A 13,417-nucleotide genomic window follows, 5' to 3' on the forward strand; every position below is an offset into this window, starting at 1 on the left:
GCGCAATGTGGGGCTTGAACCTACGACCCTGAGATTATATAGCTCTCCCGAATGAACTATATTAGTAGTAATGAGAAGCCAGCTTGGTTCACATGCCACATTAGAATAACTATGGCTTCATATGAATGAGTAGCATGCTAGTGCGTGCAGATGAAATTATGTGGGCTACACTCCTCCCGCAGTTCTGCTGCAAAACAAACCATGGTTTGGGTTTGTTGTGTCATGAAAACCTAAGTTTGTGCCTTGTCTCTCTCCAGATAAACCACAAGCAGTAAACCTGCTTGTTTCCTAGAAGTCACAGGATTGGGGAGGAGTGGAGTGTCCACTACTTCAGCAGTGTGCACTGGAACACTACCCATTTCAATTAAAGTTAACTAGAGTTTAACAAGGATTCAATTTGACATAGGAATCAGATCACTAAATAGACACTGGTTAGTTTTTAAACAAGATCAAACCCAAACTTTTCCTGTTGTACATTATCAATGTATTTTCCAGACAAGTTAAAAGTACCATCTTCAATACATACAGGGCCAACCTGAGTGAAGGCATTATAGGGAAACCAGAAAAGTTTTTACAAAGAAGATGTTACAGAAAAGTGAGAAGGTTGGACACAGGGAGATGAAATCTAAATGGCATAAAATCTGGGAACAAGAGTGCGCCCTAGAAGACAGGTGGCATCCAATTCTTCAATTCAAGGCTATTAATGTGCCACCAAGGAAGCACCAGTTTTTTTAAAAATGCAGCGCTAGATGCTATGATGCCCTGCATCTGACGAAGCATGGCAATAATGCCTGGCACAACAGAAAATCAGATATTTATTTCATTATGTCTACAGCGCAGAAAGCAAGGGAGGTGACCTGTTTCATGTTAATCCTTGGACAGACACAAATGGAACAACAGAGTGTGATATCAACACTGACAGAACTACAACTGTATGGGTAAGCAGCATGGCATTAGCCCGAGATATTGACACAAATGTCAAGTTGGGACTTAGAATGTCAGAACACTTGTGGAGCTTTATAAATGCAAAATCTGGAACAAGATATTATTTCACCTGCTGATCTTGATTTGTATACATGAAACTACCGCCACAAATGACAACCCAGTGTCAGCCCCCCCGCCCCCCGCAAAAATAACGTGCCTCTACATGACTAAGCAGGTCACTTTCCTGCCCCAAACAGTGGCAACAAAGATGTGCAATGTGAGCAGGTAAGCACAGGACCAGGTATTGGAAAACAGTCTAAGCAGAATCTATGCCTTTTTGGGGGGAGGGGGGAACTTGGCAGAGGAATGCCATTTGTAGCAGCACCTCCGTGTCATGTAGTTCTGCTCTAATTATTTTCATGTCAGACCATGATTAGACTTCTCTGTGGGGTTTTGTACCAGTGGAGGAACGTCCCAGGCCCAATCAGGTCCTTTTGTTTCCACACAGTCTCTTGTCGCGGCCCAGCTCCCACCCCATGTCTTTGAATCCCTTCCTGGATATGGGCCACTTCCACTCCCGAGGTCACATCGACTAGATCTAGGGCTGCTAAAAGGATGGACTGGAGCGAAGTGGTGTTACACAAACTCTCTGCACGCAAACTAAGCTGGCAATAGCTTTCCAGATATGGCAGGGAGAGATTTCTGCCTGGAACCCTGGAGAGCCATTGCCAGCGAGGGCAGGTAAATACTAAACCGAGTGGACCAATGTTCTGAGTAGGAGTGGCTGACATGAAGGAGGAGTGTTGGTCCTTTGACAGCAACATCACTACTGGTTAACGGTTTTGTGCAGGGACAGGCAAGACTGGGGTGATGTCAGCACACCGGCAGAGCCAATTCTGCACTGGTACGTCCTTGCTACTGCCCAGTCCCCACTGTTGAGTGGTCTCTTTAAATTTGAAGGTTCATTATTGTTCCACAAGATGTGTATTTCTTTAAGGGCCAGAGCAAATAACATGACCTAGTTTTACAGCTGTGAAGCAGTATAGCAGGTGCTATTAAGTTATGTTAATTAAGCTGTTGGGTATAGTATATAAAGAGCAGAACCTAACTCTCCCAGTACCCTGGTGGTTGGATCGGTCATGCTTATTGATACATTTAGTGTAAAAGGAGTTTTTGTTTTTGTTATCAAAACCTAGCAAAAGTTATTTTTGCGTTCCTTGTAATGTGTGGTCTCCCCAGCACGCCTTCTGCAGCGCAACTAATCTGCAAATAGCCAACACCCACATGGTCCTGATAAGTGGCATAAATGCTGCTGCCGGGAGTGGTTACCTGCTGCAGTCCTTCCATGCCAGCTACTCCTGACTCTGTATTAAGGCAGCAAGCTATGTCTTTCCAAGTAGAAAACACAGAGCAATCAGTAACTGAACCAACTGGGGAGGCGGGATTGAGGTGAGGGTTTCTGTTGATTTGAAATCTACACTTCTGAAATTGCTGAGTTTATTTCGAAGACAATCTGCTGGGCCTTAACAGCAGCAAAATTAACCTCCCCCACATACAACCTTCTCCCTGATAGGTGATGCAAGAAATTTTAAAGATTTTACAATCACAACCAAAGGAAGAGTTCGTGTTCTTACCAGAACGGAGACTTGCACTATTTCTGGCAGCTGTTCCGACTTTGGGTCCACCGTAGGCCAGGACTGCTGCAATACGTCCATGTGCCAGAGATGATGAGTGCAAAGTTTGTTTTGAGCGTGAGACAAGCCTGAAACACAACATCAATGGATTGCTTGTACTTAAAACGAAACATTTGCTTTCGCAGTTTGCTTGCTCCGTTTAAGCACTGCCCAGAGCCAGAACCGTTGGGAGTTTGCTTTAGTACAGAACTGCCGACATCCTGTAAGCTGAATGTGTAACAGATTGCGCATCACAAACCAAAGAAAGCAAAATAGCTCTGCTGTCTGAAATTCAAGTAATAGGTTAAGGGAAGATGAGAAAAATAGTCCTATGCTATTCTTAAAGGGCTTAAAAACAGATGGGGACAGGAGATTTTTTATTATTATTATTATTATTATTATTATTATTATTAATCTTATTAGACTTGTTAGCTGCTTGTTACGTGAAGCTTGTCTCCAGGCGACTTACACCACATTTAAAAACAAACAAATATATTTACTTATTTATTGAATTTATATATGCCCTATACCCGCAGGTCTCAGTACATTATGGTACATGATGCCATAAAAACAGAACAAAACCAACCCCCTAGAAGCCACAGCACACAAGGAACATGACAAATATATCTACTCATTAAAGCTTAATTGAGGCTGCATAACAAATATTTTTGGGAGTGAGCCCCAAACATAATGGGACTGTATTCTGAGGAAGTATTTACAGGATTGCGCTGCAAGAGATTGTTATGATAACAAAAGAAAACTATAATACTTTCAAAATATAGTGCATTATCCAGTCAAAGTTAGATACATGCTAATCTTCTGTCCTGCTGAAATGAACTACCTAATGTTAGCTGGCTCATGACCCCAGTCTGTTGGATAAAAAGCTAGATACTCAGCTTTTTGTAAATCACAGAAATGGTTTTCGACACAGAGTCCTTAGCCTGACACAAAATTTATATTTTTTTGTGGCAGCCAATTTTATTTTAACCACTTGAATATTTTAAACCACTTTTTTTTGTAACTCAACCAAGGCAGTGTGCAACAAATCAAAACAAAAACTTGATAATATTCATTAGAAACAAGTTCTCTGTGCAGCCACAACACGTGGTCTTCTTTGTGTGGAGTAGTTTTCCAACAATGTACTTAGTCAGGTGGCAAAATTAAGCAGTCTCAATCGCAAGTACATGCGTGAAACCTTTCAAAGTGTAAAGGAAAGTAATAAGCTGCTTGAACAGTGATTCATTTTTCTTGCTGGCCCTTTCTGGTTAGGACTTTTCCGTTTGTAAATGAGCTCAGTTCTTTCCTAGACATCACATGTTAGATGGGAAAGCAGAAAACATGCAATTATAGGCCACTCCTTATTTTTCTGTTCAACTGGGATTCCTCACAACATAACAAACCCTCCATCCCTCACCTTTCTGAAAAAAATAAGAGATCAGCGACATGGCGAATCCAGATATATCACATTAAAAAACAACAACCTCACAGAGGAGAACTCTGGGACAACAGCAATACTGCAACCTTGAGATTTCTTGATGAGAAATTGCTAACTGAAGGCATACTATACAAAATTGTGAAACGATGCCACTTAGAATTGCTTGGGCAGGAAAGCTAAAACAAAGTTGTTTTCAAAACTTGGAAGTTTCTGTTTATTTAGCTTATTTGCTTTCCTGTGCCAATTCTCACTTTTGGAACCCAAATAGAAGCCATCGTTACCGTCTGTAGCTCCAAGGTGAATTGAGTTTTCATTACTTCCTGTATTCATAAACATTATAAAAAAGTCACAATCCTATACAGTCAAACCTCAGTTGTTGAACGTAATCCGTTCCGGAAGACCATTCGGCCTCGAAAACGTTAGACAACCGATGCACAGCTTCTGATTGCTTGCAAGAGCTTCTTGCACTGAAGTGGAAGCTGCGTCACATGTTCAAGTTCTGAGGAACCTTCGAAAACCGGAGCATTTACTTCCGGGTTTTTGGCGTTTGGGAAATGAATGTTCCAAAATGGAGCCGTTTGAGAACTGAGGTTTGACTGTACACATATCTGGGAGTGTTTGAGGGCTTCCTTTGAAGTAGACCTGTATAGGAGAGCATTGTTTATGATCCAAAAGCAGTTCCATCTGCTTAAACCAGGGATGGGCAAAATGCTGCCCTCCAGATGTTGTTTTCCCCTCAATCCCAGCCAGCATGACCAATAGTTCAGGGGTGATGGGATTTGTAGTCTAACAAGATCTGCAAGGCCACAGATTGTCTACCCTGGCTGAAACCATCAGAAAGAAAGATTTTACAGAATTAGGAATTACTTGTCAAACTTCTTAAATATATTTTAAAAGTTTCCAGATTCCAAAATCTCCTTCCAGATACCTAGATATAGCTGAAACGTTGGGTTCTGTTCCAAGAACTCGATAACTTCACAATGTGAAGGACAACATCAGTGACTGAACTCAACAGAATATATTCTTTGGGGATGGGGTGGAATTCAGATAATTAAACTAGTTTTCTGACCAACTTAATCCAAGGCCAAAAATCATACGGAGGGGCTTTTACACCATCTAGAAAGAACAAGAATGACCACCAAACACAGCAAAACAGGATAGTGTGCACAGAAGGAACTTTCTTTATTATTTAGGCAAAGAACGCAAAATATGGTCTGAAGCTCAACATCAAAAAAACAAAGATCACGGCCACTGGTCCCGTCACCTCCTGGCAAATAGAAGGGGAAGAAATGGAGGCAGTGAGAGATTTTACTTTCTTGGGCTCCATGATCACTGCAGATGATGACAGCAGCCACTAAATTAAAAGACACCTGCTTCTTGGGAGAAAAGCAATGACAAACCTAGACAGCATCTTAAAAAGTAGAGACATCACCTTGCCAACAAAGGTCCGTATAGTAAAAGCTATGGTTTTCCCAGTAGTGATGTATGGAAGTGAGAGCTGGACCATAAAGAAGGCTGATCACCGAATAATTGATGCTTTTGATTTATGGTGCTGGAGGAGACTCTTGAGAGTCCCATGGACTGCAAGAAGATCAAACCTCTCCATTCTGAAGGAAATCAGCCCTGAGTGCTCACTGGAAGGACAGATCCTGAAGCTGAGGCTCCAATACTTTGGCCACCTCATGAGACGAGAAGACTCCCTGGAAAAGACCCTGATGTTGGGAAAGATGGAGGGCACAAGGAGAAGGGGATGACAGAGGACGAGATGGTGGGACAGTGTTCTCGAAGCTACCAGCATGAGTTTGACCAAACTGCGGGAGGCAGTGGAAGACAGAAGTGCCTGGCGTGCTCTGGTCCATGGGGTCACGAAGAGTCGGACATGACTAAACGACTAAACAACAACAAGCAGAGCCCCACAACCCTGCAAAATAAGCGTGAACTTAAAGCAGGTAGATTACTTATATGGGATATATACATGACACATATATTCTCTGCAGAGTACTTCTAATGCCCTTCATTTGTTGTGCCCACATGTGGGAGGACTGTGAAAACTGGTCAGGCAACACAACCGACACAAAACAAATAGGAAAATCTTAAATGAAAGTAAAGAAGACTTCACTCTTGTTAATGTATCTTTTGCAAGATTAACTTTTCTTGATGGGACTCCTAGCATAACATAAAGCCTTCCAGATCCAGTAATCTTACATCCTTATCTGGATAGAAAAAATATTTTATTTCGTAAACAGTCAAGTATTTTATATGTGGTGTCTGAATGTTACTCAGATGCAAGGTTCCAGGAAGGAAACACGATTTCCTCATCCTGTTCACATTTGCAAATTGCCAAGTTATCAGTCTGGTGAACTCTGGCCAGCAGTAAAAGGCTGAGTGACATGTTTTGGCAGTGCATATGCAGAAGGGATGACATGTGGGCAAGTGGAGCACTCTGAATTTAAAAGGAGACACGAAGAGCAAACGAGAAAACATTGCTGAGGTAGCTTATCAGAGAACATTTGGACTCCGCAAAATATGAAATATCAGGACACTCTAAACCTCTCTTAGTGTTCACTGGTTGAAGTGGATTTCATTCCTAGAAAGCAATCCAACTATTTTGCTGTGGGGGTTACAAGTACTTTTCAACAACTAAATTGAACAATGGTACAGTTACGGCTTGAACAAAATGGTCAACCTCCTTGAAAAGCTTTACTATCACTAAGAAAACTGTTGCACAGTTTTTTTTAGCTGAAAACCACATGTTTATTTAATGTTGCTTAATATTACAAAACGTCTAAACAACTGAAATACAGTCGTATCTTGGTTGTCGAACGCCCTGGAACTCGGAAGTCCTGCAGCTAATCAGAAGCCGTGATTTGGTTTTGGAAGTCGAACGGACTTCCGGAACAGATTCCGTTCGACTTCCAAGGTACGACTGTAAAAATAAAAATGTGACAGTGACATTCAGTAAGATTTCTAAAAATTAGATAAGCACAAGATTAAAACCAAAACTATCACAAATAAAACTGAGCCATGCACAAAATGGAGAATTAAAAATTAAGATTTCAGGAAAGATTTGATTGTACTGGGGGAGGTTGTCTGAAAGGTATGCTTTCCCTTAGTGGTTTAGGGTTTTAAATGCCAGCAGCAATGCCTTAAACCCTGTATTATGGTAGGTAAGAGCAGGACTCTGGGAAAATTCAATAATGGGTTTACATAAGCTCTTCTGATGCATACCATGACCAGAAAATGAAAAGAAAGGCTTATCTTGAAGAATTTCCTTCTTCCTAGCAGAGGAGGGAATCTGCCCATAAATTAGGCCGGCTGATCACGGATAACTAAAATATTTTTTTAATGCAGAAACTATGCTTGGCTGCTTTTTGAAATATGATTTGAAGCTCCTAGTAACATAGGGATAACAAGGGGCACTAAAATCTATTAGCTCAAGGCAGGCTACTAGAACAGAGCAAGACACAAAGGTAACATGAAATAAGTCCTCAAAGGTCATTTAAGAAATAATTCAGCCAAGGGGAACACAGGGTAAATAAGTACGAAACATAATGTACAAGCCTGCACTCCCATAGCCCCCTCCTAATTGATGTGCTGGGCATGTAAGAATTATGCAGTAAACACTTCCCTGCCACAAAATCCTGGGAAGACAAAAAAGTCATTTATCTTGAGGGCAGTTCAAAGAACTTAATATGAGATTGGATAAATGCCAGTGTATGCTTTCCTGTTTGCTATTTCTCTCAGCCAGCAGATTTTTTTTTAAAAAAATTAAAAATCCAGTGATCAGTATTTCCTACTACAGAACGAGAACTGCTAGACAGACCTAAGTATCTGTCCTCTTGCATTAAAAGATAGGTATTTCGAACTGGTAAGCTGCTTGACTGGCATGTGTCATTCGACGGGACAAACCACTTCGAAGCACATGGCAGAGGAAAGGTCAGCTCAGTGGAACAGCATCTGCTTTGTGTGAAGAAGGTCCCAGGTTATCGATCACCTGCATGTCCAGGTAGGGATGAGGGAGACTCCCTGCCTTAAACCCTGGAAAGGCTCTGCCAATCAGCATAGGCGATACTGAGGTAGATGGACCAATGGGCTGATTCCGTATATGCCAGCTCCCTCTTTCTTAAGGCAGCACAGCAGCATTTTTTAAAATTAAAACAACAACAACACTACCCTATATTTCAACAAAAGTAGAGACATCACCTTGCCAACAAAGGTCCATATAGTAAAAGCTATGGTTTTCCCAGCAGTGATGTATGGAAGTCAAAGCTGGACCATAAAGAAGGCTGATCGCCGAAGAATGGATGCTTTTGAATTATGGTGCTGGAGGAGACTCTTGAGAGTCCCATGGACTGCAAGAAGATCAAACCTCTCCATTCTGAAGGAAATCAACCCTGAGTGCTCACTGGAAGGACAGATCCTGAAGCTGAGGCTCCAATACTTTGGCCACCTCATGAGAAGAGAAGACTCCCTGGAAAAGACCCTGATGTTGGGAAAGATGGAGGGCACAAGGAGAAGGGGACGACAGAGGACCAGATGGTTGGACAGTGTTCTTGAAGCTACCAGCATGAGTTTGACCAAACTGCGGGAGGCAGTGGAAGACAGGAGTGCCTGGCGTGCTCTGGTCCAGGGGGTCAGGAAGAGTCGGACATGACTGAACGACTAAACAACAAAATCTTTCAACAACCAATGAGATTCAAGTATAAAAACCCCACTGAATAAATACAATTATAAAGATGTCGAGAAGTGCCCAGCTACCTTAAAGGCAAAGCCAGCCTGCAGCATCGCTGCTTAACACCTGCCATCTCCCCTCCCTTTGTGCCCTAACTCTTGCACAAGAAGAACACCAAGATTGGTGGGTTCATTTTCCTCATGGGCGCAGGGGGCGTAGAAATAACCAGTTAACTCCTTTGGCTATGTAAGCCATCTATGGCCTTTTAAAGTGGGGAGAGGGTATTGTCTGTGTTGGTCACAATGGCGTGTATTTTTGTGTTTTTACGCTGTAAATCGACCTGTGATCCTTGGATGAAGGGTGGTCGAGAAATTTAAATAAATAGAACATCGAGCAAATTCAGCCCGTTTACCTCCTGCCTCTGCACGGCCAGAGCATACAAGATCTGTGGGTTGTTCAAAATATACAGTCAAAGCTGGGGCCCCAAATCAAGAAGCTACATTAAGATTAGTGATGGAGATGTACGCGAGGAAGGAGAAAAATGATAGGTGGGTAAAATACAAACAAAACAATCCCCTCTCTAAGGTGGTCTCGCTAGCATCACGGGTAATCTTTGCTCATCACAAAAAATACATTTACGATTTCTCTTTTAAGATTTCTCTTTAAATAGCTTGTGCTAGCTGGACAATCTCAAATGTATTTTGTGATGAGCAAAGATGACAACAATGGCCAATGACAACAAATGGGGAATAACCCCCATTTTAATCATGGAATGGGTGTGTGTATGGATGTGGCAGGATCTTCCAATTAAATAGGTCCATGTGTGCTTAGGACCCCTCTTAAGCGCAGAGTTTTAGATGCTCAGCATGCTCATCTGATAGACAGGGAGCTGCTGGAGTGGGACACTAGCGGTTCTCACAACCCAGAAAAGTAAAAGACGTGAACTGAGACAGTTTTTTCATCTACTCCTGGAAGACAGAACAAATCGAGGCTGTGCACCAGGAGGATGCTTGACATGCAGCAAGAAAGGCTCTACCTAATGTGGAAGGCAAAGTATTTATGCCACTGAGTTTTAAGGAGACAGATATTTTATTCTTAGGCTCCCCCCCCCACCCCCGGACAAGATTTCCTGTACAGCTACTTCATTATTTTCTTTTACTTATTTTGGTCTACCTCCCTATCCCTGAAGGGACTCCGAGAAGTCAAAGGGGCAGCAAAACAGAGCTTTCACATTACGTTACATTAAATGACTAGACCAAGCCAATACGGATGTGAGAGAGCCACTGGAGAAGGAGAAGAGTGGGCTGAGATGTCCAAAAGAAGGGGAGAAAGGGGGTTTTGCAAGAACGTTTGCAGCTGCAGTACCCAGAGGGATAACTGCATTAGTCTGTAGCAGCAGCAGCAGCAGCAGCAGCAACAACAGAATCTAAAGCCCTTTAAAGACTAACACATTTACTGTGTCAAAGTTCTGCAGACCGAAGAATGGCAGATGAAAGTGATGGACTATATGACACTGGCTGAGATGACTGGCAGAATCCGTGATCAGAGGAAAGAGACAGCGGAAGAGGACTGGAAGAAATTTAAAATTTATCTTAAGAGCTATTATAAAATTGATGAATGCTAAAATGCCGAGGTGCTGAGAGAAAAAGGGAAACAGTGACATAAGATTAAGTTAGAGAAAGGACTAAGAGGACATATATTTGATAAAATTGCTCAGAAGCTGCTGAAATAATTTTGCAAACGGGGATGCAGAAAGGGGAGGTATGGGGGAGTCCGAGAAACGAAGGTTATGGAAAAAAGGTTATGAAATTATACATGTTTGTTTGTCTTTTTATTTGTTTGTATTGTTTAAAAAATGTTGTAAAACCAATAAAAATCTATATATATAAAAAAAACAAAGTTCTGCAGACCACAACCCGCACTCCGATAAAGTGAGCGTTCAATGAAAGTGGAGGCCAAACTAGTGTACCAGTCTTTAAAGCACCAACAACAGTTTTTACTGTGACAAAGACCCTTACTGACAAAGGTTCAGAATTTAGCTCTTTTCTGTTCTGGTTCTTATGTGGGCTTTGTTCCTTTCCTGTTTATTTGTTGGTTTAGTTGGCTGTATTAATTTTATGGATGCTTCAGCGTTGCTGTTTGTTCAAGAACCAGTCTTCAAATTAATATGAAATCTGGTTGTCAACGTTCCCCTGCCTAAGATCCCAGAACCCTAGGTGGTCCCTTCTTTGTAAAGGACCTTCTATTGAGGACCCAACTCCCCTTTGTTACTCCCCTTTTCATCTCCGGACAGCTGCCTGCTTTTTATGATTCAGCATCCCTGCCCATGCCATCTTTCCTTCCCCTCTTTTACTGGCCCACCCACTGGTGGTAAGCAGTCTCAGACCACTTTTCGCTTTCCTTTCCTCCACCTCAAATACTCCCTTTGTGCTCTCTTTTCTCTCCTCCCTCCCTCATCATAGAAACCAACTCCTAAGGGATGAGGTCTCTTGGGACCCCCCATTAAATATTTGGAGGGGCCGCCCCCAAGTCTGTGGGCATGGCCATTCAAATAGTGCCCGGGCACTGCATCTTGTAATCATTTATGCGGGGCGTGGCTTACCCGGCTCCCCCCCTATTTAATTCAAGTTGGCACCCCTGCCCCTCATGATCCTCATTTTCTCTTTGACTCCTCTGCGCCCGAGAGGAAACGCTCCCGAAAGCTGCCTTTGCTATGCTCTGGAATGCTTTCAGCATCCTTCCAATGCCCAGTGTCTCTGTGCAACCCGACTTCCTGGACAGACACCTCTGCTTTGCATTGTGAGAAGCTGCGCCCACCACAGTAGTATATGCAAACACTATCTTTTATTTATTTTAAAACAATTTCATACTATGAACAACACCCTTATGTCAGAAAGGCTAAAAATGACTCCTGTAACAATTATTAACAGATATTAGTTGCCTCTAACCCCAAACAGTTTCACTCAGGTACAATCAAATTGTTTAAGTCACGAATGCAGAGCTTTCCTTGCAGTTTTTTTCTTCATCACAGTGGTAACAAAAAACAAACTAGGTAAGTTACGGTACCTTTCCAGATCTCTGAACTTATGTGGGGGGCCATTGGGGCAAGCATGACAAAGAGAGTTGCCAGAGCATCTTCAAATTCTGCACTGTGAAGAACAACCGGCTGTGAGGCTTGCTGCAGGGGGAAAAAGAAAGAAAGGGTGGGAGAAGAATGGATTGTAAAATGTAAACACTTCATAAAGCAGCCACTCATGAAGAAAAATGGCAGTATGAAAGTAAAAAGGGGAAAAAATTAAGAGTTGTGCCTTGAAAAAGAGTTATTTCCTTTTCACAGTAAGATGTTAAAGACAGCCGTAATGTTTCTGCCAGCAAAACCATGGAGAAAGAGAGCTATATGCCTAATGCACACGGATACAGAAAATTCAGAAAAGTTAATGGATACTGCTAAGCGTTCAGCAAAAGCAAGCCCTTGGGAGTCTGTACGGATGCCAGAGAATGCTTACGAAGATCAGCTTATAGGATTAGAGCTTCAAAAAGTACATTGGAAACTGGAATTCACTGCTGTAGTACTAAATAAATTCATAATTCCGTTTGTAAATGTGAGAGATAAGCTAGGCAAGATAGATAACTCTGGCTGGGTCTGTGCTTTGCTTGGACTCTTTGTCAGTATTCCAGCTCTTTCCCCCCTAGATAAAGCTACAGGGTTAGCCTTAAAAAAACCAGATGCAGAGCTGTAGGAGAGGGAGTTTTCCAAGGGTCACCATTTCTTTTGACAATGGAAAACAAATGTTAGCTGTTGGGCATTATTTCTTTATTACATTAGTATCTCACCTTTGTTCAAAGAAGCTTGAGGTTCCCCCTTTTTAAAGGTAAAGGTAAAGGGACCCCTGACCATTAGGTCCACTTGTGGCCGACTCTGGGGTTGCGGCGCTCATCTTGCTTTATTGGCCGAGGGAGCCAGTGTACAGCTTCCGGGTCATGTGGCCAGCATGACTAAGCCGCTCCTGGCGAACCAGAGCAGCACACGGAAACGCTGTTTACCTTCCCGCTGGAGCAGTACCTATTTATCTGCTTGCACTTTGGCGTGCTTTCGAACTCCTAGGTAGGCAGGAGCAGGGACCGAGCAACGGGAGCTCACCCCGTCACGGGGATTCGAACCGCCAACCTTCTGATTGGCAAGTCCTAGTCTCTGTGGTTTAACCCACAGCGCCACCCGCATCATTACAATAATTCTGTAAGATAGGATAGCTTAAGAGACACTGAGCAGCCCCAGGTCAACCAGTGAGCTTCATGGCCAAGTGGGGATTTGAAGATACACAAGCCCATTCTAAAGAATGCACAGAAAGGGGAAAAAGGCATCGCTGCAGGGCAATAGCCTTGCTTGCTACCTGTGGGTGCGATTATGGGTTTGCTTTATTTTTGTTCTCATTTTATTATGTACTTTGTGGTTTTATTTTACATCTTATGCTGTAAACCATCTTGAGATCTTTGGATGAAGGGCGGTATATAAACTAATCAATCAATCAGATGTTTGTGGTTAGGTGTATCCTGCTGTGCTCTCCAGTTCTAAATAAATACAATTAAAAAGTTCAAAGAGTGACTAGAATAGACAGTTGTCTTGCTTGTAATTAACGTGAAAACAAGAGGTGCCTCTGATACTCTGCAACTGTATTCCACTCAGTAATCAGAATAGCAAAAGAGGTTCTGATT

At 42.4% G+C, this 13,417-nt stretch overlaps 1 protein-coding gene across 2 annotated transcripts in view; it reads right to left on the reverse strand.

Moving 5' to 3' along the window:
- The window catches only part of LARS2 (leucyl-tRNA synthetase 2, mitochondrial), a 63,696-nt gene that overhangs the window by 1,052 nt on the left and 49,227 nt on the right, over window positions 1-13,417 (reverse strand). For both annotated transcript variants that reach the window (XM_080975774.1, XM_080975773.1), the window contains exons 19-20: window positions 11,771-11,882; window positions 2,559-2,686 (exon numbers count right to left, since the gene is read on the reverse strand). In XM_080975774.1, the coding sequence (XP_080831900.1) occupies window positions 2,559-2,686; window positions 11,771-11,882 (240 nt within the window). The remainder of the gene's footprint in view (window positions 1-2,558; window positions 2,687-11,770; window positions 11,883-13,417) is intronic.

The sequence above is a fragment of the Podarcis pityusensis genome, assembly GCF_964106645.2.
Source record: "Podarcis pityusensis genome assembly, chromosome: 12".
Classification (NCBI taxonomy): domain Eukaryota; kingdom Metazoa; phylum Chordata; class Lepidosauria; order Squamata; family Lacertidae; genus Podarcis; species Podarcis pityusensis.